The sequence below is a fragment of the Branchiostoma belcheri genome, unplaced genomic scaffold, assembly GCF_001625305.1.
Source record: "Branchiostoma belcheri isolate BF01 breed outbred unplaced genomic scaffold, Haploidv18h27 scaffold50, whole genome shotgun sequence".
Taxonomy (NCBI): domain Eukaryota; kingdom Metazoa; phylum Chordata; class Leptocardii; order Amphioxiformes; family Branchiostomatidae; genus Branchiostoma; species Branchiostoma belcheri.
The window spans coordinates 2,072,811-2,100,051 of NW_017804132.1; the positions used below are offsets into that span (position 1 = coordinate 2,072,811).

General features: G+C 41.4%; 4 protein-coding genes and 1 long non-coding RNA gene across 5 annotated transcripts in view; 2 read left to right on the forward strand and 3 right to left on the reverse strand.

Annotated features, from left to right (window-relative positions):
• The window catches only part of LOC109480323, a 3,604-nt gene extending 1,648 nt beyond the window's left edge, over positions 1–1,956 (reverse strand). Inside the window, exons 1-3 of the mRNA XM_019782513.1 lie at positions 1,666–1,956; positions 852–1,002; positions 262–389 (exon numbers count right to left, since the gene is read on the reverse strand). Of these exons, the coding sequence (XP_019638072.1) occupies positions 262–389; positions 852–1,002; positions 1,666–1,731 (345 nt within the window). The 5' untranslated portion in view covers positions 1,732–1,956. The remainder of the gene's footprint in view (positions 1–261; positions 390–851; positions 1,003–1,665) is intronic.
• A 1,764-nt stretch (positions 1,957–3,720) lies between these two features.
• LOC109480371 lies at positions 3,721–4,930 on the reverse strand. The gene is made up of 2 exons (XR_002140834.1): positions 4,898–4,930; positions 3,721–4,253 (listed from the first exon to the last, which is right to left on the reverse strand). It is a non-coding gene; the product is annotated as an uncharacterized LOC109480371 (long non-coding RNA).
• Positions 4,931–5,323: 393 nt separating this feature from the next.
• Positions 5,324–10,266, forward strand: LOC109480317 (transcription initiation factor TFIID subunit 8-like). Its single transcript, XM_019782506.1, has 8 exons — positions 5,324–5,386; positions 5,878–6,056; positions 6,565–6,663; positions 7,455–7,517; positions 7,934–8,058; positions 8,634–8,781; positions 9,455–9,576; positions 10,008–10,266. Exons 2-8 carry the CDS (start codon positions 5,915–5,917, stop codon positions 10,182–10,184), a joined length of 876 nt encoding a protein of 291 aa, XP_019638065.1. The 5' UTR covers positions 5,324–5,386; positions 5,878–5,914; the 3' UTR covers positions 10,185–10,266.
• A 1,391-nt stretch (positions 10,267–11,657) lies between these two features.
• LOC109480362 lies at positions 11,658–17,460 on the reverse strand. The gene is made up of 7 exons (XM_019782557.1): positions 17,365–17,460; positions 15,617–15,775; positions 15,006–15,079; positions 14,283–14,423; positions 13,286–13,400; positions 12,798–12,888; positions 11,658–12,221 (listed from the first exon to the last, which is right to left on the reverse strand). The coding sequence occupies exons 1-7, from the start codon at positions 17,401–17,403 to the stop codon at positions 12,085–12,087; spliced, it is 756 nt and encodes a 251-aa protein (XP_019638116.1). The 5' UTR covers positions 17,404–17,460; the 3' UTR covers positions 11,658–12,084.
• A 1,337-nt stretch (positions 17,461–18,797) lies between these two features.
• Positions 18,798–27,015, forward strand: LOC109480252. The gene is made up of 9 exons (XM_019782400.1): positions 18,798–19,076; positions 21,510–21,701; positions 22,156–22,301; positions 22,688–22,872; positions 24,503–24,594; positions 25,565–25,774; positions 26,058–26,203; positions 26,566–26,757; positions 26,937–27,015. The coding sequence occupies exons 1-9, from the start codon at positions 18,900–18,902 to the stop codon at positions 27,013–27,015; spliced, it is 1,419 nt and encodes a 472-aa protein (XP_019637959.1). The 5' UTR covers positions 18,798–18,899.
• The last annotated feature ends 226 nt before the right edge of the window (positions 27,016–27,241 follow it).

A 27,241-nucleotide genomic window follows, 5' to 3' on the forward strand; every position in this document is an offset into this window, starting at 1 on the left:
TTTCAGATTTCTCTGATAAGGCCTGTGGCATGTTCCTTTGGTTCCTGGCCAACTTTCGGTACCTAGTAACAACGTATACACAAAACAAACAAAGGGCCCTTAAGTTCTATACGAAGCTCAACACAAAGAGCACGTTGCAGTTGATTTGTGATCACCGACACAACTGACATATTTGATTTATTTTAATCAGTCAATCAATAAAAATGGTTGTTTCTCAATAGAACATTTGTTTCTTTTCTCCTTGTATCTGTTGAAACTCACCTTCAGAATGAGCTTGTCTGGTTTGTTTTTGTGGGCGGCGAAATACTTTTCAGACTGGTTAAACTGCAGAACAACGTAGGTGCCGTTTACATCCGATGTGCATTTGTAGGTGTACACAAGTACAACCACTGGAAGGAGACGTGGAATACAACAACAAAGTTAGCTCAATAGTTACTACTACATATTGTCAGCATATATTGTTTAAGATGTACAAAATAAGCATTTCTATGCTCTATGATTGGAAAGTGGAAAAGTGCACAGTCATAAAACAGTACGATTCTCTAGCGCCAATATCTGCTTGGAGATAATTAGTCGGGAAAATGGGCTACGTTACTCTCCAAGCAGAGGTCGTGGGGGAATGATCGTTACTTTTTTATATATGGCTGTATGTTTGTTTGTTTGTTTGTTTGTTTGTTTTGTTTTTTTGTCGCTACTCCCACCAACGGTGGCATGGCCAGCCACCTTCTCTGGCTAATGGATACTGCCTGGCCAATTTGATACTGTCTTTTTGCCACCGAAAGGGATCTGCTTGGATATTCGGCTACGCCCATATTGCAAAAGAATTTGAAAGTTGATAGCCTGTGTCTTACCTTTGTGTTTGTTTCCCGGCGTGAGCCTGTCAGTCCGGACCACCTTTCCTGTGCCCTGTCCGTTCTGCCCTGATTTCTCAATGAGGAGGCCCTCGTACTCCGGGAAGGGGTTTCGCATCACTCGCGTGTATACCTTGTCGAACCGAATCGTCTGAAAAGGGGTGTTAAATTGTCAGGACTCAATCGACATGTTACTAGTATACAGACGCCATGGCCTTGTGTGTTTCAAGGGGTGAAGATGGTAGATGAGTTGCAGAATTTTGACTACATGAAAAAAAGACGTTTCAAATAATGCAACAAAGCAAAATCCAGACTTTTGGTGATGGAAAAATTGAGGTCTCAAAACTTGCCACACACACACACACACGCACAGACGCACGCACACACACATACACAGACGCGCACGCACACACACACACACACACACACACACACACACACACACACACACACACACACACACACACACACACACACCGCACACACACACACACACACACACGCACAGACGCACGCACGCACACATACACAGACGCGCACGCACACACACACACACACACACACACACACACACACACACACACACACACACCGACACACACACACACACGTGCACACACACACACACACACACATACACAGACGCGCACGCACACACACACACACACACACACGTGCACACACAAACACACACGCACAGACGCACGCACACACACACACACACACACACACACACGTGCACACACACGCACGCACGCACGCACACACACACACACACACACACACACGCATGGTACTCAAACTCGCCACTTACTTGTGATGTTGACTCTCCGTGTTCCTCTGACCCTGTGTTCACGCCGTTAGGATGTTTGTTCCCCATGTTACAAGCCTCTGCTTCACACTTATTCTTACTCGTAAGCTAATAGCAGACGATAGCACCGAAATGTGGGACCAAGACGCTTTATATACACCAAGACGCGACAGGAAGTCTTAAAATAGCAACGGGGAATGACATCACTCAAGGAAGAGATGTAGAAAATGAAGAAAGAAATCTTGCCCAAGGTTCTCGGAAGCGGTACCCTCCACCCGCGGGTCACTTCCTGGCTGTTTCTGTTGGCGTCACTAAGAAACACTCCCACGCTGCTACTTATCATTCGGCCAGCGTATCGTATAATCTCAATTGTACCCATACATCTTTCAAAAGAGAACAATGTGCCAGGGCGGCTTTGCTGACATTTGTCACCCCTACGTGCCTCGGCAGTATCCAGTTACGTTGTGCCATTTGGAAACAATCCAAAAACCTACACATATTTGATACTCTTTTCTTCTACTACACTCCTCCTCAGGCGAATTGTTAAATGTGAAAAGCCTCCACCAGGCCTTTCTACGGGAATACGGATTGTAGAATGCGCCAAAAAAGAGAGTAAAATTGGCCAAGGGAGTCCGGCCGCGGGGAGGTAGTTTCTTTCCCTCCGACTGCGCGGCCAGTCAAACCTACAAGGCGGCCAAACTCCCCTGGCAATTATTCTCTGAGTGAGCCAGCGTAGTTAATAGTCTGGTAGAGACTAGAATGTGAAAGTCAGAATAGAGTACTAGTACTAAACGTTGCTAAAGCAGGTATAAAATGCTGAGAATGACCTTGAGAATGACCTTGAGGCAAGGTCGTTGCGACGTCACCCACAACCAACCCTTTTAGGGTGTGGCTAGCAACGTCGTAGTAACACAAGGACTTGGGTATCACGATGACAACGTCTTTATCAATTACGTTCGATGAATCCCTCTTTTGTGCACCCGCCCACTGCCGAGCCAGTTTGCATGTTTGTGATGGGGAGGGGCGGAAGTCTGCATTTGGCCTTCCTTACAAGTTACATGACCGCGAAACCCACCGGAAGTTTAGCCTAGGTAACTAGCGCCGTGAGCTCAGCGCTATCCCTTTGGCGCCGAGAGCGTTTCGGGCCGCCAAACCAGGCCCCAATGTGACAGCGCTTGGTTTCTTCGCTCACAAGTTTAGGTCGGCAACAGAGGTTTGAGCGTAATACAGCAAGTCAGCGGATACAGGAAAACCAGCTGGAGATAGGTCCTTGGCATAACTCGCCTGTGCTTGGTAAAGGCCGGGGCCAAAAAATTACTGTCAAGCCGACCAAAGGTTTGGTACCCAGGCTACCGGAAGTTAGTCATGACATGCAGCTTCCACTAGATAGATTTTTCTATAAATGGCACTTTCGAGGGGGTGGGTGTGTCCAACTGTTTCACAATTAGTTTCACTCACAGTGAAGCGCAGCCAAGCGCGATTGTACTGTCTATGTTTGTTAAATTCAGCCTGCAAGGTCAAATAGGGTCAAATTTGAATGATATTCTCTCTATCATATTAATAATAAAGCAAGAATTTCATGAAGTCTATCTAGGATAGGTTTGTGCATAGCGAAAGAGAGTTGTATTGCTTGATTATTTCAAATTAACTCACGAAAATTGGTATGGTCTTAAGAGAGCGACGATATTTAGTTGTGATGCTGCACTTCCTGCAGCACTTGGCATTTGTCAGACTGATCGCCAGCGCCCTCTTGCGACACATCCACTATCTGCAACCACCGCGATTCCAAAGTGATGCGAGCGTGCGAATGAAAAAAAGTTTGCCCATAAAAGTTGCTTTCATTATATGAAACCTACGTGGTTTTGTTGAAACAATGTTTTTTATAAACATTAGATTAAATGTTTCTATTAGAATCATGACAGTGGCTATGGTGTCTTCCAAGTATCCCCCATCACAGTACATAGTAGTATGGTATCTTCTTAAATTTATAAATGAGGATGCAACAGAAGCACTGATTCAACAGTTTTAAGACAGATCTTTTTATTTCATCTCTCTCTCTATCTTTCATTCCATCTAGTATCTTTGTCCAGTCTCAATTTCCTTGCGTATGAAAACAAGAAAATGATTTTGATCTGTTGTCGTTTGTAGCACTGTAGCACTTTGTAGTTTTGTCTCAAAGCTGACAATTCGTTTTGGTCTTGTTTTGAGCCCCTTCATTTCTTCTTCTCTTTCTCTCTCCCCATCTATCAGTATCACTGTCCAGTTCTTTCCTTTTGATGCTGTTCTTTACTCGTGTCTTGAGTCCTTGTCTTGTCTTCCTGCTGTTTTGTTGTGTCCTCAGCTACAGCAGTTGGTATATTCTGTAGTTCCTCTCTCTTGTGCCTCTCAAGCAGTGGTTTGTAGATGTACAGACCAGTCAGCCAGCCCAGTCCCAACACTGCTGCTATCTCAAGTTTACCCAGACGCATTTTAATCACTCTCCCTCTTTGTTTTATTTCAGAAAAAAAATTCAGTCTTGGTACAACTTAAAATTCCAGGCCACCGTATGGTTATTGTACTAAGTTTCTGTTGTCTTCTGTGTAATAGGAGTGCTGAAAAAAAAGAGGGAAATGTGATGATAATATTAATCCTATACACATGTTATTCTAGATCAGATCCTTGATCAATTGAACATCAACAATTGTAATATTGTTGTAATAATTCATGTAACAATTGATGTTTAAAATTGTTGTTAAGATAAGTTTTCCTGAAGCATAATGTCAATGATAGCAGTTTACAGTAAATGTAAATAGTTGTATTTTGATGTTGTATAGGACTCCAGGAAGAATAGTGATGTACATATTATTCACTAATGGGAGATTCCTAAATAAACAAACAAACAAACAAACAAACAAACCCATCCATAATTTTCAGAACTTTTACTTTGCATTTTAGAGGTCACTCAGGTGAAGATCATCATACAGTGAACAGTTCATAAGTAATTTTTACTAGTATTTCGGATTCTTAACGTATCTACTTGTACAAACTGTAAGGAAGAAGTTAAACCACAACGCAAAACTAGCATCGATAGTAAACTTGCCCAGAAAACATCGATATAATTTTTATACCCCCCACCCCCACCCCCTTAGCCAAATTATAAACAAATGCACGTAACGTAACGTAAGGTTGCCATTTCATACTTAATGTCACTTATTTCATCAACAAGATATAAGCATTTTTTAAGAGAATACCTTACCGGCATAATAGTCGGTCCGTTTTAACCAAAAACTGAAGAATTTGGAGCGAAAGTCGACGGAAAAAAGCACAAGCAAGGACAGCCTGACCTCCAGGTACAAAGGTTAAAGGTCAGCGTTTCCATTGCCTAATTTTAACAGTTCTATTTTTTAATATCTTATGTACAGATATTTTTAAGACATCTAATTCTATTACCACAAATTTATATGCAAAGGCGAATTTCTTGATACAACTATTTTTAAGAGTGCAGCGAAGGGAAAAATTCTACAGTTTGTCGGACATAAACACCCCTACCGTTTGAATGGCATAGCCTGATTTCAAGATGGCAGCGAGACGGGTGAATTTTTTTGGCGTTGACTGCATTTTGACGATTTAAGTGGTCATTTCTTTGCAAATTGTACTAGAAGTGAATTTCATGTGATCTCCGAAGTCTTTGGGTTGTCCTTCAACATTTGCATCGAGCCGGACATCGACTAAGTCGCTTAAGAAGGTGAGTTTTCCTATGAGTGTTTATGGGGAGGGGGGGGGGGGGGCTAACCTAGGTGTCTAATATCAACTTTTGTAGAAAGAAAGATTATATATATATTGACAGGCTTTATAACCTCTGTTATATCTACAGTTGCACCTAACATGCACTAGTCAATGAACTGTTTTAAAAAGTACATGTAGGTGTACTGACTGGTACATTTTGTGTAAAATTTACTGGTACCCACTGGTATATGGTACCACCTTTGATCAGTTACATGCATGTAACTTACATGTTAGCCTGGGTGCCAGACGCTGGCGTTCATGAACGATAGATTTTTTTGTGAGAAGAAGCCCTAATGCCTGCTATTGTATCCGCCGTCCAAACCCAGCCTGCCCAAAACCCTCTATATTTCACGCAAATTCACGCCGTATTTCTATATAGCCATCTGACAGTGCCCTGTGAAAGTAGTGACTGCACCTACTGTTGTTAACTCCTTATTACCATCTATGCAGGTGACAGTGAAACATACTGATAGCGTTTCTACCAACTATGACTTCTACGGACACCTCTGCGCTGGCCTCGGCCCGCCGCCGCGCCCTAACGGTAGCAGTCAGCGCTCTGTGCACCGAGGGAGGGTTTGGAACAGCAGAGAAGGGCGCACTGGAGAGTTTAACTGAGATGTTACAGAGCTGTGAGTTTTACAGTATCTTGATGTATTTGAAGTTCTCCAACAATTACACTGTAAAATGCTGTCTTGAAAGTTCATCTGTGTTGGTAAAATCTTTATTATGATTATGATTATGAAGCAAGTTTAAACTGTAATTTCCAATTTCTTGTGTTGGACATGGAGCATGCACGTGAGCGACAAAAAGCTGGGATTCGAACTCCCAACCTCTTGATCCAGAGTTAACTAACCATTGGACTACTCATGCTACTTTTGTACTTTCAAATTTGCTTCTTTGTAAAACACTAGGACTTAGTATCAGTCATAACATTATACATTACGTATAAGGACAGGCTCATAATGAATATAATTTTATTAGTGAAAAATCTGGTCCACAAATACTTAATTGTACAGTAGTACATCAGGGATATATTACTAGTATATTATGATGTATCTATTTATATGTACATGTACATTGTACATGCCAATGATTTTATGACCATACAAGACTGATAATGCCTCCCTTTGTTTGCAGATATCACAGAGATGGGCAGGAGTGCGAAGCAGTACTGTGAACTGGCCGGGCGGACAGAACCCATGCTGACAGATGTTACTGTGTCCCTCATAGAAATGGGTAACAATTATATCTTTCTACTTCTGATATATTCTGGCCACACCAATTTAATTTTATGGATGACATCCGCGCGCGCATTGATTTTCGCCCGATCTAAAAAAAAAACAAAAAAAGATCACGTATTCCGAGGCTCTGGCCTGGCTTTAGGCCTGGGTAGTGCATGGAGGTGATAACTCTGGTTGACGGCAGCCAGGCTACCGAAGCTCCAAGACTCAAGAACTCAGTACATACGTACAGCAGTGTCGATTCATATATTCCGCAAAAATCTAGCATGTGTCGGCCTGTCGTATACGTCGCTATGTATTGCGCCAAATTCACACTACCAGGTATGTATTCCTGTGGTTTAGTAGCATTTTTATTTTTGGCCGGATTTTTATTTTTTTCGCCCGCGCGCACTAGTTTGGGGGTCTTCAGAGGATGTCATCCATAAAATTAAATCGGTGTAGCCTTATGAAAAATTTAAACTGTTCTCCAACTCAAAGTCAAAATTTGACCCACCAGAATTTTTGACTGAATCACTCAGTCTTCCTCAGCTATCTGACCCAAATGCTGTGGACACGTGATTTTTCCCACGTGTGACGTCAGCAAAGGGTCAAAGGTTGTCTGAAGTCGATATTGCCCCCCGTCCCGGTTGAGCGATGGTTGAAGTGCCATGATGTATATGGCCTTTTTTATGTAATTAACTACTCAGATGAACTTTCATGCTACTTCTGGTATAGTGTCTTTTTCTGCTGTCTGGCATTGCTCTTCTATGATCGAAACAGAAAATCAACTTGTTCTTTTGTTTCCAGGTGCAGATATAGAAGGGTTGCCAGCGTATGCTAGGAGGGCGAACCGTCTCACTATGACAGCTCGTAAGTTGGGCTTTCTCTTTAATACTGTTCTGTTATCATAATGGCACAAAACTATCAGTATAAAGAATAAACTTTAGGGTAAACAGTCATCTTCTGCATATAGAAGGTGAATTGTGATGCATTTTCAAGAAGTCGGTTGTGCAACGTAAGCACCTAGCTTCATTGTAAAATACTAGCAGTATCAGACATAAAAAATTATAAACCTAGCACTTACACATGTAGCCTTTCTGGCTTCTTTTTGGTGGTCCCTTATGTAATTTGTCCTAATTTCTAATTCAGAAAGAATCATTCCTACATGTATAATGACCACCAGTCTACTGTCACCATATTTTCTACAAGTCCCTTGAGGGGTTGCTGTAGTCAGGTTTGACTACATGTGGTCAATACAAATCTGGTTGTTTCTTTTCCCCCTTCAGAACCTCAGGCTCGAACTCCAGGGAACCCCAAGGTACTCCAGACAGGGACCAAGAAGGCGCACCCGTCTTACGTACCCGAGCACCTGCCTGCCTTCCCTGACCCTCACACCTACATCAGGACACCTGTAATATTTCCTTGCTTTTAAACCTACCATGTTTACCAGTTTTGCCTTCACCAAGAAGGTTATGTTTTTAGTAGTGTGTGTGTGTGTGTGTCTGTCTTCCTGTCAACAGCATAACTTGAGGAGGCTTAGATGGATTGACTGTTTCCAAAATCATATCCAGTTGCTTGAGTAACTGGTTTTTGGCGTTAGATGGATTATCTTGATGTTTTGGTAGTGTTCATGTGTGTGTGTGTGTGTCTGTGTCTGTCTGTCTGCTGACAGCATAACTCGAGAAGGCTTAGATGAATTATCTTGATATTTGTTAGGTGGTTAGGTCTTGAATGACTTGATGAGGGCTCAAAAGGATTAGATTTTTGGCCCCCTGGCAACTTGTTGTCTCTATGTACAAAGGGTTTCTTTTCAGTGTGTCTGACTCTTTTCACACAGCCAAGGGTTTTACTAGTATTCAGCCAATCCTTCGATGACCGTCTGTTACCTTCCTCAGGACAAATCTGACTGGTTCACATTATACAGCACAGGTGTTGCAACCAAAGTGCCAAATGTGGTTCCAAATGTAAAGTCTTGTGTGTTTTCAGACGTTCCGACCTCCGGCAAGTGACTACCAGGTCATCAGAGAAACAGCAGCGTCACAGAGAAGGGACATCGAGCGTGCTCTGACCAGGTTCATCGCAAAAACTGGTGATACACAGAGCCTGTTTAAGGACGACAAGAACTCTTTTCCACGTCAGTATCTTATATGTAGCCTTTACCAGGCTTCGGATCAGCTGGAAAGAGTAGAAATAGGCCAAATAGACAGATAACAATTATTAACATGTCAGAGGGAGTTGGTCTGCCAAAGGAGTAGTTTTGAGAGCTCCTAACTATACTCCTTTAGCAGACCAACTCCCCCGGTATATTATCTTTCTATTTGGCCAATATTATTCCTATTCTATCCAGCTGCTGTTGAAGACCGGTAGAGGTTATCGCGTATGTTTTGTACATACTTGTAGTTGTTCTGTTTCCTTAGTGAATGTTCTCATTATATCATGGACATCATATCTGTATGTGGTTTTGTCCATGCTGTTTTACATTGTAAATAATTAATAATTTATTATTTACGTTATCTGTTTCCATAGTGAGACATATAGTGCCGCACCCTTGCCCCCTAAAAAGCTTCGGAAGCGGCTGGAAAGAGTACAAATTGTCAAAATAGACAGTTAACCCATCGCCTGAGTGCCATCCGATTTATAACGGCAACCCCCAAAAAGTTGCCGTTACAGGTTGGATGGCACCCAGGCTAGATAACCCAATGCAGACCCCAAGCAATGTATTGCCTTCTGTTTCCTTGCAAAAGTTTAAGCATGACTTTGTAAAAAGAATTAATTGCTTATTATTACATGTATTATTTATAAAACAGTGATAGCCCCACGCCCCCTCCCTGCACCCTACATGCTGTCTCTGGTGGGTTCTGACATGGACCTGACAGATGAGACCAGCGACGAGGAACCCATGGACACAACCAACACTTCACATCAACAGGTAGGGCCGATCTAGAACTGGCTATGGTTTTCTAAGATTAGGATATAGGGATTTTCTTCTAACACTACCATATGTCTCTCACCTGCTAGAAGAAAATCCCTATATCCTAATCTTAGAAAACCATGGCCAGTTCTAGGTCGTATTCTAGTATGAAAGGTTAACATCCCGTCTGTAGTTTCCAAATGTTATGTTGGAAAATATACTGTCTGCAACAGGCAAAATTCTGAAAACTGGGTACAGAGGATGGCACCCAGTCAAAAGTTAGCCAAAGCATACCCCTGCTTGAAGAGAGTAGTTCTTATGTGTAGGAAGAAATCAGAATAGAGTGATTTTTACCTCCATGTATGAAAGTCTTGTTTTATGTGTGTTTGCATAGCAACCTTTATGTATATGAGATTATTGATACCGATTTCTTGTTGTTCTTGTTCCAGACCCCTCCTCCTCCCCAGACAGCGGAAACCAGGGAAAGTAAAGACAGTCTAGCGGAAGGAAAGGGTGAAGATTCCTCCCAAGACCAGAGGAACAGAGATTCTGACTCCATCATTGATAACCCTTTCTTACAACCAGCGAGAAAACCTCCCTTCCGCAGAAAACTTTCAGTAAAGTAGGATATATATATATATAGAGAGAGAGAGGTTTTCTTTTACCCAACCAGTAATGTCTCTCACCTTGCTTACGTTATGGTGTCTATCAGACACCTTCCTCAGAGCTTCTGACTGGAGTTCTTCAAATGTAAGGTAAGAGGCAATATTGGTTGTGTAAAAGAAAACCTACATGTATATCCTGTACTCTTCCAACCTGATGAAACTATTCTTGTATATCAGTAAAGTAACACACGTGAAGAGACAGGTTTTTTGTGAAGAACATGTGTATTTTTTTCTGAAGTTAAGGCCACACCAATTTAATTTCTTTGTTCTTGGATTACAAAAGTGTCAATGTCAATGTCAATAATTTGACTACGGATTCTAGGTTGAACATCTGTTTCAGGGAGTTAGATTCAGGTTTTCTTTTTCATCTTCTGCTCTTACTGAAATTTCACATAGGAATGTTCGAGAACCAACAAATTAAATTGGGGTGGTCTAAGGGTGATATTTTTCTACAATATAGCAAGAATACGTTGTTTCTTTGTAAAATATTCTTTCAAAAAAATTACATTTCTTTGTATCAGTAGTGATGGAAACAGCACTAGAAAATACTGTATTTTTCTACAATTCGCCTTACACATACAAGTACACTGTGCATAATACATACATGTACCAGTAACTTTTTCCATGTAAATCATGTTATTATATAAAATATAGAGAAGTACAGCTACGAGGAGTAAATTCATCATAAAAGCAAATGTACACACACATAAAAATTAATACACTTATTTTTCTCAACCTTGTTTGGGAAATGGTTTAAACTTCTTTCTGCTCTGATGTAAACAATCTAATCCACAGCAGGAAGAAACTTAAAAATTACTGCATTAAAAGTCGTTTTCCAAGTTCAATAAAATTACATACAAAAGAGTGTTGAACACAATTTCACACATATTCAGTACACATGTACATATACATCCTTATTGCTTTCTTTTGTTGGCAAATTAAAGACTTTTCTTTGTATTAGTCATTAATTTGGTCTGTGACAAAATATACTTTTAGTCCCTTAGTTTCTTGAAGTACACAAGTCCTGTACACTATACAACATTTATAAAAATCGAAAACCTTCGAAAATTTGTGTGAAGCGTAGATTTGATATAAACTCAAATTTAGTATCAAAGTGCTTATTGCTGAATTGAATTTTTTCATCATATATTTGACAACAGCCAAAAAGTGTTGTGAATGTGAAAAATATAGATTCTGTTTGATTTGGTCCTTGAGGACGTTATTGCAAACATGTACTGTTTTCTACTGCACTTATACATGTAGTTCTATTCAGTGCTCTATTTGGCACAAAATGCCTGTTTAAAAAAAAATCAAGTTACATACCAGTACAAACAAACAGACAGAAATTGATGAATCTGATGTAACAATTTATTACATTCTATGTACATATGTATTCGATACTCAATAAAGAACAGAGATGCAAAAAAAAAAAAAAAAAGTTACATACCAGTTTAAGGGAAGGTTTGTTTAAGAACAACATATTGTGATGAAGTCACATTAAATTCCAGGCTACTTCATCCCAAGCCAGCGCCGAACTTGGTTTGTGTTATATCCAGAACCGTACTTAATCCAGAACCATGATCCAGGACACTGTACCTAAGCACTAAACACACAGAGACTATCCAAAACCGTGCCTGATCGTAATCGTAACCAATTTAGACATAGAACTGCAATTATGATAGATAGGCATGTTTCTGGATACGCATAGCCTGAGTGTCAGCCTTTTTAGCTTTCGTCCGCTATCCATGATCCGCTACCGGTTAGGATATGCATGGACTTTCCAGAACTGTGCCTGAGCATAAGTTCTGGATAAAGCACGGTTCTGGAATCAACACTGAATGTGTGACAGGTTTTCTACATCTCACTCCTTCTCCTCTTGCTCCTCCTCCTGGACCTGTTCAGCACTGTACATCACGTCTGTCCTCATGGCATACTTCACTCCTGCTGTCACCTCTTCTCCCTCGTGGTAAATGTCGTGTTGGAACACCAGGACTCGACCTGCGAGTGTGAAATCAAGTCAATATTATACCCTGTCTGTGTGCTCAGGCAAGGAGCTGGCCCCTTGCTCCCCCTCATATGGTTCCTCCAGTCAGTTCTCATAGTCTCAGCTTGCCTTAGGGTGAGCCCTGTGTGTGTGTCTTTCCACCTCTTGGGTGGTCTTCCCCGGAGTCTGTTTTTTTTTAAACTCCTGGTGGTATGCCTTATGAACTAAGGTGTTTGCCTGTCTTCTCATCACATGTCCAAAGCATGCCATGTTATACCGCACAATCTTTCATTGACAGAACAAAAGTACAGTAGCTACTAGAAAAACCATACAAACAAGTGGATACAAATGAATTTGCCCACTTACAAGTATATGAATAAATCAACATGATACTATAGAAAATCCTAATCAGCTATGGTTAAACAGTCGATCCTATATGAGAATAACAGTCTCCGTCACATCAGACATGTACATGAGAATGTTATCTTTCTCAAACAAAATACAAGTAGTTGGATCAAAAGTTTTAAATATGTAACTACCAACACAGATGAACTTTCATGATAAAATACAAGAAGGTTTTTTTTCCTTACCAGGTTTAGGAATAACAGGCACTTTTTCCTTGATCTTGTCTCCGGTGGCAAACATCGGAGCGATGAAGTTTGTTGCACCTCCGGTACTGCCCTGCAATACAGGAGAATAAAGTACATGTAAACAGTCTGTACACAGCACATTGGCACATCGAATCCATAGTGTGTTTTGGGCACACATTTTCAATTGACAGATTAGCCTACGAGGCTCGGTGGGCGTCACTCCACCGTACAGGGAGGGAAGTTGTGTAAAGTGCCTTTCCCAAGGGCACAACGTCAGGGCATGGTGAGTATCTAACCCAGGACCTATTGGTTCCAAGTCCACTACGCACACACGCACACACACTCACAAACAAACAAACACACACACACAATTGCATGCACTCACAAACATGGACATGCGTATATACACACATACACACAGATCTAAACATTCTTTGATATATTTACCTATTTGTGCACAGTATAGATTTAAATGATTCTAGTCTGACCTCGTTTAAGTACAGCATGAGAGTGAGGTAACTCCTCTCTCCGTTGTCTCGTCTGTAGCTCCCGTCCATGTGAGGATGGAAGTAGTTCCCTGGACCGTACTTCAGAAACCTCAGTCTGGGCACAAAAAATACAGCATGTATTTCATATCCATGGAGTAGGAAGTGCCTTATCACAACTTCTATCTAAGTCTATTATTGCATGTACAAATTTGCTCTTACTGTGGTTTATGAATTTAAAAATAAGTTTCTCTATCCTTGTGCTGTCACTCAAATGTGTAAAGACACAATGAAATACACTCACACGCACGCGCGTGCACACACACACACACACACACACATGCACACAAGCGTGAAAACACACACACACACATGCATACATACACACACACACATGCATACATACACATACGTATACACACAAACACACACACATACACACACACACACGTACACAACAAAATTGCACTACAAACAAATGCACTACAAACAATACAGGATGGTAACAAAACATTGAACATTTTTACCTTTCATTCAGTTCATTCAATTGCTTCCTATTAATAATGTCAATCCTTTCACAAATGTTAAATCTCACTAAGGCCACACCAATTTAATTTCTTGGTTAAAGGATTTTTCTAGAAAAATAATGGAGCGGGCGGGCGAAAAAAATAAAAAATAAAAACAGGCCTAGGCATCGTATTATGGCCAAAATGGTACAATAGGAGCCATGAAATCAACACACCAGGCTGGTTCAAAATTTAAACAATGAATTTTGAACTTTTAATGATACTACTGCATTGAAAGATGGAATGACTGTAAGAAGTGGTAAGAAAAGGACTGTTTTCAACTGTTCAGGGCAAAATATGAACATTTTGCAGTTGATTCTGAATTTTTATTTTTATTTGCAAATCAGAAAAAAATGAAGCGGCGAATCCGTTAACCAAGAAATTAAATTGGTGTGGCCTTAAGTAAGTAAATAGATAAAGAAATAAAGTCTCACCTCTCGTTCAGCCCGAGCACGTCCCTCCGTGCCCAGCGCCGTGGAACATACTGTTTGATTCTCTCCCAGATCCACTCCGCACGCTCCCTGGAGTCGATGATGCAGCGCTCGCTGTTACGGTAGTCGGTCGCAAGGATCTGCCTGGGAGGTGAAAACAAAAAATGAAACTTGAAAGGTAACATTTGCAAAGCAATTATGCTTAATGTTTCCCTTTGCATATGGTCTGTTCTGTTAATTCTTACTCAAACACATTCATATATATGGTGACAGGAGTCGATGATGCAGCGCTCGCTGTTACGGTAGTCGGTCGCAAGGATCTGTCTGGGGGACAAAAACAAATAAGAGAAATTGGTTTATATACTAGGTAGAGTGCTACTATCATCTCTCAAGATGGAAGGTTACCTACTTTAAGTACCTACTAGTGGGTACATGTACATAGGTAACATAGTCTTTTGAGGCTGTAGGGGCAGTGGGTTGTTAATCCGCTATGTCAAGGGCAATTCCCTCTGCTTCCACTGCCTTTTACCTCCCCAACCAAAGTCAGGTAGACTGTGATTTCTACGTCTGCGAGTAAAGAAAGTTGTTTACGCCATTCCAAAGAACACAACGTCTTGCCAGAAATTGAACCTGTCACCTCTCATTCTTGTGTCTGCTAGCTACTACCAAATTTTGTTTTGTGGAATTTAAGAACTTCATCTTCAAAAGAAAAAAAAGCAATTTTACCTTCCTCCTCCAACATTCACTAAGGCCACCTCATATCCCTTCTCTTCTGTCTCACGAATCAGCTCTTCACATTCCTGAAGAAAACAATATGTCTCAACATTAGTCTCTCTCTATGCATATTTGCACCAATGCTCATAGAAATATGTACTACAGTGTCCTTGGGAAAGGCATTTTACAACACCTACATGTACTAGTATTTCCCTACTCGACTGAGATGGAAATGAGAACAGCTCAGCTTCAGTCAGAGATATCCTCTTGAGTGGGGACTGCAAAGCCGGAGGTCCCTGGTTGGTTGTGGAGTCAGCAATCCTTCCCTGTGTAACAGTGGGGGGGTTCATAGGCGCTACCAACTGACCCGGCCGATGGGTCTAGACCTTTTAGCTGAGTGGTTAGAGCGTCGGTGTGTGGACTGGTGTCCGGTTTGGTCGTGGGTTCGAACCCTGCCCGGGACCACGGGTTTTTATCCACACCTCCTGTTTCTTACACCTGTGTAAATGGATCAAATCTTACAGCCTAACGTCTCGAGCAGCTTTGATACTGTGCAAAACTGGTGACTGCTGCGTCTAAAGGCGGTTTTACAACATTATGGGAAACAACAAAATATTCCTCACCTCCTTTGAGAAGACGTTATCGATGATGAAGGCGAGTTTGTCGTTCTGGAACTCCCCCGGAAGGTTGATGTCCTTCCTCTGACCGTGCAGCTGGACTTCCACCTCGGACAGAGCGCGCTGGTCAACTGGACTCCCCATCCAGGCTGGAGTTTTCAGTGGCTGGGGACAACAAAATAACTGGTTTGTTTACTAGTATTCATTCATGGAGATTTTTATCACATTTGTGGCTGGGCCTGGATTCCCAAGGTTGTCAGGACACTTGGGCGATTCCCTTGACGTTAAGAATAATCTCCAAGGAGATTATCATAATGCATTGGCAAACCTGCACCTAAACCTACTGGTCAATGTATTACATATACATATACATGTAAGTGTTGATTTGTTATGCACTTTATAGCCAGACAACGTTACAGTCTATAAAAAGATTAATGATAAAGAATGGAAGTGGTTTCCAACCAGTTTACCAATTTCAGCCATTCAATAATATAAGACATCAAAACATTGTTTGCAACAAAAATATGGCAAAAACTAGAGGTCGGAGATCTCATGTCTTCGTCAGAGGTACATCGTTCTAGAGAAATTAACATGCGTATCTCTTCACTCTTTTTAATAATCAATTTGGTCTAAAGAACAAAAGAATCTCAGACTGTACTATTTTTATGGTACAGAACACCCTGAAACGGTTTGCCGCAGATAATACAGATGCGTCGTCACCCGTGTTAGCCCCCCCCCCACGTTATTTGAGTTTGGACGGTTACTGAAAAAAAAAAAACGTTCAAGAAATTCTTACTGTGTTGAAAGTGTCACGACAGCGCCGCAAAATATAATAAGAGAAGATGTTATAAAGGAAAGAATCAGAACAGGGTGACTACTGCTGTTTTGTTAATTTGTCTTTATGACAAATAGAAGACTTGTTTCTTGTGTTTTTTGTGTCCTAACATTTGTACTTTCTACAGTTAGTATATTCCAAATCTAGGCATCTGGTTTTTCGGCCCTTCGTGTTTTTATTGCGCGCTTGCCTTAAATTTAAGGTAATTAGATTTAAGGTCTCCAGTGGACGTCATCCATAGCAATTACTTGGTGTGGCCGTAGAAAATAACCTGACATATGTCCAACCTATCCTCCCCCTGCTGAAGTTATAGTACAATCCCTCAATGTAACGTCATTTGATCCCATCCCATTATGGGGTTCCCGGCTATATCCAGCTGTCGGCTGTCTCCAAGCAGATGTAGGTGGGGGATTTCTAAACACAAAAGGTCTTATTACGGGGACATAACGACCTCCACGACTCTCATCTTTGAACTCAATCTTGGAGACCACGACAGTAATATGCCTATCAAATTTCATTAACTTCCATCCACACATACAAAAGTAACCTGCTCACAAGAAAAATTAACAAAATGCCCCCTGTAGTCACAACGAAACCCCCCACGAAGCTCAGTAACGAACTTAACCTTGGTCCCGACAATAGTAAGCACCACACAAAGAATTATAATCAACATTTTACAAATACTTGAGTTATCTTGCTAACAAGCCACAAACACAAAAGGTGCACTAACGTGACGCACGGACCCCCCACGAAGCCGAAACTTGTACTTGACTTTGGCCTCAACAGCGGTAATATGCCTGCCAAAAATCATGGACGTCGAATCATGCCTTCCAGAGTTATATCACAAAATCCGCATTTCCCCACACTCCGGCGAGACAATTTCATAGTCCTTCTGACGAAGACAATTATAGGCACTTACGTTTTCTTGAGAAATGACACTCAACAAGTACTTAAACATTGGAACAGTCCAGTCCCAACTTGTGACCGTTTCTTAATAATTTCGTTGCCCAGGCTCTCTAACATTCACAACAACCTGACAGTTGCATTTATAGCGATCCTCTGTATATCCCCTATGAAGTCATCGCCGAAATAAGAAAGTTCGTACTAAAGTCCTAACGCCCTGTGACGAAGCAAGTAAACGTTTCTATTTCCATGTCGAAACCAGATGACTCAGAGCTAAAAAAAAAACAACAACTAGTATTATAAAACTTACAGTATTCCCTGGTCTTCACGTTGATTCCATGGTGTCTTTTGTAGTTGTGGGAGCTAGAAGAAGGCTTGCGAGCTGGATTTCTGTTCCTGTTTGAACGTGAAACAGTTTCAGATCATATTTTTGTCTGTCCTGTTTGTTGCTTCTTTCTTGGTTGCTACTTCCGTGTAAACAGGTGTCTGACCTATGACCTAAGGGAAGCTGTGCAACAGCGCCAATACTTATAGCGGAATTATGTGGGAATGCAGGAAAATACTTCGTGAGTTCTAAAAGTTATACATATATTATATGCGGAAGGAAAGCGTTTGCACTAGTGGAGCTGTATCTATTGCATTTGTTTAGGATTTCCCACAGAGTCTATGTGTGTGTGTGTGTGTGTGTGTGTGTGTGTGTGTGTGTGTGTGTGTGTGTGTGTGTGTGTGTGTGTGTGTGTGTGTGTGTGTGTGTGTGTGTGTGTGATTGTGTTGGGTTCAATTTTACTGATCTGAACGAGAAAAAAAAATCCAGGTCGGAAGTTTCCAGTTTACAGCCTTCAATCAAGAGACACCTGTCCAGGACAACCACCCTCGGGCATTTCCGGTGCTTTGTGACGTCACCTTCGGGCCAGCTCGTGCGTGTCTCAAAGTAGTCCGGTCGGCCAGGTTTAAGAGTTACAATGAAATCATTTAACGTATGTCAGATATTGTTGATTTATGGTCTCTTTTAATTTATTTAGTGCATGACTAATTAGCTTATTCCCACAGGACCAATACTTGAAACATCTTCCAATGAAACCTTCAAAATCGTAAACTTCGAAAATTTCTAGAAAATCTCAATTTTGTCCAATTTTTATGCGAAGGGAAGCATTCTGATCGGAAGAATGCAACATGGAATCATTTTTAACAGTCCTTGGCGCCCCCTGTTTTGTTAGTGTGACATCCCTACTAGTAGGTCCGGTCGAACAGGTTATTTTATAAGCGCTTGGCTGCCCGAAGACAAACAAGAGGCCGTCTTTCCAGGTCACTTCACAAAAGACGGAATTCCCAGGGAGCTGCAGTTTTGGTTCCTGAATATTCATGATCACATCGTAGCTTGGAAGGAACTCTGAACGAAGGCGTCGCTTGGGGCTTTGTCTTGGAGTGCTTGAAGAATTCCTTGTCTTACTTAAAGACGTTTGTGTGCTAGTACCTTGAAGGAAGTGGATCGACACTACAGCTGCGTCTTGTCGCTTGTCTAGAACCTAGAGCGGAGCTTAGCGTGCCGATATGTCTGATCCTAAGGCTGAAAAACAAAACCAGGAGAAAGGAGGGGGGTGCAGCACTGATGCGGAAATGGTACAACAACAACAGCAGCAACAACTACCACAGAGTCAGACACAGGTGGAAATGAACGACCTAAACGTGGTAGAGGGACAAAACACACAGCAAACTCAGAGTCAAGCGGTAAGGAACTTTGTCTGTTGTTGTAAACACTTTGCGTAAACGTTGGCTTTTACTGTGGTTTGAATATAGCCTCCGGGGAAGAAGTGGTATCCGGTCGTTTCCGGACACATAACACAAGGAAGTCGCTTCGATACACATAGAAGTTCTTTCACTACTAGAGGGTTACCTTTAATACATTGGTTGCATCCATGTCAAAACGCTACATTTTGCTTGTTAAATTTTTCAGGTTGATCTTTCTTAGTGGGGTCATAAGAGGCTACGCAGTATACGCTGGATAGTCTTTTGGTTGCTTCACGTTCTGTTCATGCTTGATTTATATTATATAAATGTTCGGTTTCGAGTTTTGTCTGTCCCACGAAGGCCAAATAGACCACGCAGTCTACTGTTCTCTGTCTATTTGGCCAATTTATGGAGGATACTAGTTTGTAAACAATCCAGGATTCAAACAACCACAAAAGAACGTTTGCATTCCAATGCCTAAACTATTTGAATTGAGTTTGATTAAAAGCCAGTGCCAATTAGCCACCGTCTGAGATTTAGACGTACGTCTTTAAAGTATCAACTGCTGAAGTCAGTCACAATGGGCATTTAATGCCGTGCGAATTCAGTATTCAAAGTTGTCTGACTCAATTCAGTGGTGAAAATAAGTTGGATGTTCATCTTTTGGGAAAGGGTTTAACTCTAGTCTAAATCTCTTGGGGCTTACTAGAGAAAGGAGCAGAAACAGCGTGAAACAAAATTACCAAAAGAACTCACTAGTAGTCTGCTAGTGAAGGTGAATAGTGGGTCCCCTAGAGCTTTTTAAACAGAGAGAGAGAGTTTTCTGAGGGCAAGGAAGTTTAAGACAACCCTCGACGTCACAAGGATCTACGATAGTTTTTTCTATCGCAAGCCGGATTTTGTAAAACACTTGCACCACTCAGTCCCAAGAATTACTCTCCAAGCAGAGGTTGGTGGGGGAAGATCGTTACCCGGCCCTTTTTTTGTCGCTACCCCCACCAACGAATTGGACCCGCTCTGGCCAATGGATACTGCCTGGCCAATTTGATACTGTCTTCGTTTTCCACCCTAGGATCTGCTTGGGGCTTACTAAGCAGAATGGCCTCCATTCGTTATCGCAAACGTATCTGAACAATCTGAGTCAAGTCAAAAGTTGTTTTTCTGGCACGCGACAGTGTATGTTGTTCTCGTTACCTTTGATTGTAACCCGAATATCTCCTTATTTTTAGAGCCAATGACTAAACACACCTGTCCATACTGCCGTCTTGGTTTCACGTTAAACTAACAAAAATATTCTGAAAGGGCCCCGCTTAATTTTTCAACCTCGTAAACGCGTTTCTACAGTGTTTACTGTTGCCCGTCTAAACAGCTTGAAACCTACACGTCAATCCTTAGGGTCAAGTTAAGGACAATCCTTTTCTACAGGAAACAGCTGGACTTTGTGCGATAAATTATGAGGAAGTTAAGCCTAACTTTGCTGTCATCAAGAAATATGATCGGACTTTGACTAAGACTAGTACATAGTGCTTGAGTTTTCAGACCCCCTTTAAATTTAGAAAAGGGGTAGCTACTAGTTTTATACGTTTATGGTTCCTTCCTCCAAAATACCCCCATATATGTTATACATCAACAGAAAAGACAAGAGCCTCTACTACTTTTAAGAAATATCCTAGAAATTTGGCCTCAATGAATGTCAGTAGTAACTATTTACAATAAATAAATTCAGCAACTGCCGTCGGCTTGTCATAATGTTGTGCTTTGTTAGTCTCTACCAGACTTCTTCTACAGGCTGATAAATAGTAGAAATGTGCAGGCAAACTGGAGATTCTATGGGCGGACATCTCCTCTGGTCAAAGATATTCCCTTTTTAGGCCAATTTCTACTAGTCATCGGCCTGCAAAAGGAGTCTGGTGGATGGAGACTAGTGCTTTGTAGCAACAACTGTCGTTAGGTGCACATGGGTCAACGGAAATATGCCTATTTCTATTTGTCTTTCTACGCTGGAGCCCGTGTTTGGGAAATAGTATAAGGTACAATTTCCGCTCAGCTGAGCACATTTGCTCTGGAATGTGTAAACAATGAACCTTACATATCTGTTCCTACCATGCCTATAAAGTTACACGTACTTTGCTACAAAGTTACCAGAACATCCGTATAACATATGTTACGAAATAGAAGTATTAGTAAGTTACAGCCGCTTGCAAATGACACAATCCTCAGTTCAACATTAAAAACGTGTCTTAAGTTTGCTCTCAACTGTTACAAAACAAAACGGCGAAACAAGCGATTTAAAAAGTCACCCTGGTCAAAGATAGCCTGATTGTCATCCTTTTTAGCTTTCGTCCGGTAGCGGATCTTGGGGAGCGGACCAAAGCTGAAAAGGCTGACACTCAGGCTAGGTCAAAGAAATTTAAAATTATTTCTTTATTACAGCTGATTCCACAAGATGAGATACAAGGGAAGTCTAAGTTCGTGTTCTTTAAGAAGGTGCGGACCGGGCCGCCCAAAGTCAGACCCCCTCTAGGGATGAATGCTTACGCACAGAAGAAGACCATGGCGCAAGGATTCATGGACATGGCACTTCTCACGGCTAACGCCGCACAGCTAAAGCTTATTATGGTGGAGGTAAGAGTTTGCTTTCTCTCTCCCTCATTCTCTCTCTCTCTCTCCCTCATTCTCTCTCTCACCGTGTCTTTCTCTCTCTTTCTGAGTCTCTCACTCTCACTCTCTCCCCCTCTCTCACTCTCTCTTTCTGAGTCTCTCTCACTCACTCTCTCCCTCTCTCTCATTCTCTCTCTCACACTCTGAATCTCTCTCTCTCTCTGAGTCTCTCTCCCCCTCCCTCACTCTCTCTCTCTGAGTCTCTCTCCCTGTCTCTCTCACTCTCTCCCTCAATCTGTGTGTGTGTGCGTGCATGTTTGTGTGTGTGTGTGTGTGTGTGTGTGTGTGTGTGTGTGTGTGTGTGTGTGTGGATGTGAGTGTGATCATATATGTGTCTCTGTACTATGAACGCATTCACTATGTGTATGTATCATATGTCATCAAGAACCACCTCACGTATGTTTTTCTCCCTTTTCAGGGTCATGACGGCCGGATCCCGTTCTTTGACTTCATCGTGGCGCTGCTGGGACTGTCCATCGCGTTCCAGATCGTGGTGGGAGTTCTGCTGCTGTTCAAGTCTCAGTACAACATCGAGCAGCATCACGACCAACACAGGGCAGACAGGTATGTAATTTTATCCATGTACCTCTGATTCTCTGTACCACCCTTTATCAAATGGTGTGGTATAAGCCCACACGGACTGGGCGCGTGAACCGCACGATACGAGAATAAAGCCTCATTCATTCATTCATTCATTCGTTCGTTCAGGGGCAAATTCATTCAGGGGCAAAGTGCATAAATCGTATAAAAAGCAACATTTCAATTGCAAATTTACGGTCACGCTAAGAATATTAGTGAAAAGAGAAAGAACACAGGCTCGGATTCGAACACGAAGATAATTTGGACTGCTGTATTTTTGTCCCTCATTTTTTTAAAACCCATACCGATTATACATGTATCTAGTTGGTTTCTTATGCCTCTGATGTTTTTGTTTGCCTTTTTTACTACAGAGCCAACAACTGGGCTACGGGACTGGTCATGTTAATCACAGTTTTAAACGTCTTCATATCTGCTTTCATCATGCTGGAGGACAGCTCAAAATCGCCAGATGGCGCTAGTACTACATCAACTTCTCCCACTGCAGTACCACAAGCGCCGGCGGCGGCGCTCATAACGCCAGCGGAGTCCTCAACAGGTTAGCCGCAGTTCGGATTCCGAAAGGATCGTCCTAAAAAATAAATACGCAGGACAGGGATACATCCATATCCATATGATATGAAATTCCATACATACATGATAAATTTGGTGGGATAACACCGTGGCAATATAAAGACAGTGAAAGCTACATATGTATTTGCATACTTAAGTTGTGCTGCATGTAAACGTACTGTGTTTCTCCCAACAGCTTAAAGAATAGATGGAATAGAGTTCTATAGCCAGAAGTGTTCTTTCTGCTGCATTTCTTTTCTTGAATGATCTAATCCTCTAACAACGTCTTGTGAAAACCCTTTTTTCTCCCTTTAGTCGGTTATACGTCTACAATGGCGGCTCTTTTGGCGCAGAGTTCCACTTGCATCTGTCCGACCACTTGATGTAACACAGCCAACTATCAGCGACTAACGAATCTTAGCACGAAAGTTCATCTGTGTTGGTATAATATATATGACGAAAAATAAGTTAATTTGTTTTGTTTTGTTGGGTACTACGTTATGTGCAGGTCATCTATGAGTAGCAAGGAAACATCTAACAATAACAAGTAAGATTTTGCTTTTAATTAGTATCACTAACGTAGCAAGTTTTGAGGCCCTAGGTTTTGTGTGTGTTGGTGGGTGATCTTGACATTTGCGTTGAAAAAGTTAACCGCCTATATTTCGTAGTTATTTCTTACGATTTCCTGCTTTTAAGCAGGCGTTAAACTATTAATGAAAAAGAATCTAGAAGTAAGATCAACATACCAAAATTTACGTGACTTCTCATGTAAAATTCCACAAACCAAGTGCAAGTTTGTCACTTTGTAAATGATTCTCATATAAGGAAAACTACTTTCTGTTGTAAACGTACTAAACATAGTGTAGGCATTATTCATAACTTTATCTTTGCTGCATTGCAGTAGTCAAAATTTACAATGGCCGTTAATATGTAAATACTGCAGCTGTATTTTTGTACCCTTTCATTGTATTACTGATCGTCTTAGGATTTTCGTATGTAATAAATTTATGATTGAACAAGTAAACCACCCTGTCAGTGTGTGTTTGTGTGTGTGTGTGTGTGTGTGTGTGTGTGAGAGAGAAAGAGAGAGAGACTGTGTGTGTGTGTGTGTGTGTGTGTGTACGCATGTGTGTGTGTGTGTGTGTGTGTGTGTGTGTGTGTGTGTGTGTGTGTGTGTATGTGCGTGTGCGTGTGCGTATGTGTGTGTGAGTGAGTGTGCATGTGTGTGTATGTGTGTTTGTCTGTGCCTGTGTGTGTGTGTGTGTGTGTGTGTGTATGTGTATGTGTGTTTGTGTGCCTGTGTATGTGTATATGTGTGTGATCACACGAAGCAATTTAAGAAAGACCATCATATAGGTGGAAAAAATTATGCACTTGTTGCCCACTAAGCACATACATATTCTTATTACGTATTAGCAATTCGCTGAGCACAATCGACCTTCTCATAACAAGGCAGAACAACAACAACGAAAACCGCCTCCGGCAATATCGTCTGCTGGCGCTTTGATTACACAAAATTACTCCCAGACACAAATCAAGTCCTTACCTTACAACACTTCCACACGAATACTGGATCCTCTGTGCGGAGTTTCTACAGCATAATTTGATCCGAGTAGACCTAAAAATGCCTGAGACTACGAATTCTAACCACAAACCCCTGGTGGAACAGACGCAAGAAGAAGGACAAGACGTTTCTCAAACACAGGTGGTATGTACATGTACATGTGTAACCTTGTGTCCGTAGTGTACTCGCCATATTATGCAGACGTGACAAATTAAAGACGTTGTTTAATCGTAAGTTGTGGACATTAATGGGTGACTGTTGATTCGTTTCAAGCCTCGTTGACTTAGAAAAACAATTTTATAATCAATTCCTAGCGTACTGGTACATGTAAACATGCAATACGCAGTGAAATGTGAAATGATTAGGAGTGGCTCTCGCTCACATTTTTAAGGTCATACCAAAAGAAGGTGTGTCTTAACAATGGCGTCCCCTACTTGTATCACATTAAACAACATGATGATTGAAATGGATCTTTCAACTATTTACTAGCATGTTAAAGTCCTTATCACTAAAATGGAGACATTATCACTAAAATGGAGACATTATCACTAAAATGGAGACAATAGACACTATAGGCTATAAGATTCCAAACGCTTGGGTGAAAGCAAACTAATCCTAGGGACCACAAAAACGTGCATACTGTAGCCAGGTGGTTATGTAGAGGTGGCAATTCAACAGTACAGGCTTGACACTATCCATTGTATCACAACAAACCAAGGAACATTGTAGTTGAGAGGGGCGCTAGTATGTGGTTAGGTCTTCCTGGGGCCAAGGACGGGGCAGCCTGCAAGGCGGCAATTTTGAAACGTCTCCTATCTGAGGTCAACTTTGTTGTAACACACAGACTTGACTTGACTCGGAATTTGCGCTAGCACTTTTTTCGTTAATATATTGAGGACTTACTCGTATATAAAGCAACCTACAATTCAAACTCATGCCCTGTCGCCACGAAGTTCTTCACACAACCGAAGCAGCTACACCTGGCGGTGGGTAGTAGAACGTGTCTTTATTGCTCCAAGGAAGGTAAAAAAAAGACTAGCAAAATGATTAACTATTGAATATGATATCGAAATGTGCAAGAAACATGCTATTTTAACACCCCCATTTTCCCCAGTTGATTCCAGAGGTAGATCAACATCAACATCATGATCATCAGAAGAAACCGAGGTTTAAAAACATGCGAGCTATGATGAAGGGACCGAGCACGAAGGACTGTAAACTGGACAAGAACAGTTTCACCCACAAGAAGACCATGGCGCAAGGCTTCATGGACATGGCGCTGATGACGGCAAACGCCGCACAGCTCAAACTTGTGCTGTATGAGGTCAGGGACGAAATTGTTCTCTTTGAATAATAGAATTCTATTCTTTTAGAATTATAGAATGTTCCATCCTTTTTCGAATGACAGAACTCTTTTCGAATGACAGAACTCTTTTCGAATGATCTAATTCTTTTTAGATAATAGAATTCTGTTCGGAGAGTATAATTCTTTTTGTACATTGAGAAAAATTCCTTTATTCTTCAGTGACCTGCCAACCTGTTAAAAGACGTTTGGTTTGAATCTCTCAGTATTTTACTCTGTACATGTGTTTGTGTTCTACTTGCAGGGCAGACAGGGTCGTATCTTCCTGTTTGAGTTCGTGATGTTCCTGCTGGTGTGTTCCATCATCGTGCAGATCCTGGTGGGGATTCTGTTATTCATCAAGTCCCGCTACAACATAGACAACGAGGATCACCACAAATACTGCGAAATGTAAGCACTTATAAAATTATTACTGATACGGCTACTTCGATGAAGGTTAGACACCCATGTAACAAGATGTACAACTTATTATTAAATGGAAAATGTTACTACTCATAGGACTGGAGAGGTTTGAAAAATTGTCCGACATTTCAAGTAGCGTACTACTTTTCTTCGGTGAATAACGGCAGAATCTCTTGTTGAACAGGTATCTATCCAAAAACTGGCTGTGGATTAATACGTGAAGACAATTTTTGGACATTATATTAAGTCAATTTTGAAAAGAATTCTAGATATGGCGTTAAACGTTGATAGGACCCCCCTGTAGACCCTCTTAAAAGAGCCATTTTGTGTTGTACTGTACTTAATTTCAGGGCCAACAACTGGGCTACAGGACTGGTGATGATCGTCACTATCCTCAACGTCTTCATTTCGGCCTTCGTCATGGTCGACCAGCCCGGGGACTCATCTACGCATGCGCCAACGGTTGCTGGGCAACCGGCTGTTCCCACGGTTGGTCTGCCTCCCTCTGGAATAGTAGTAACAGGTGACCGTGGGATACTAAAGTAACAACCTTCAGGAAATCTTGCTTTTTTTTACACAAAGATCTTTAGTTTACCCCTCGCCAGCCTTTCTAGATTTTTAACAAAATTTCTAGCAGAAACAGCGTTGTGTTCTATGAAAAACTACTATGTGCCTATTTTCTCGCTACACTGTCTACCAACTGTCTTTTTTTCTTTTTCAGCACACACCCCATCGATAACTACCACCGGAGTGCTGAATACAACATGCGTGTGACCCACGTGTTCTACAGATTAATCTAGAACTTAATATACGACGAAATGTTCAGAAGATTACGCAAAAAAATAATCTTATATACAGCTCAACTGCGTAAATTTCTGTGTACAAACTTTGTATTGTTTATCATCAAAATAAGTTGTTATGGATTAGGATATAGCCACATAAATGTAGGCTCAATTTTTGTCATTTTTCGTAACAACATTTTTGCTTAAGTATATGCATGTAGCTATAAGGCCAGTAAACAGATGA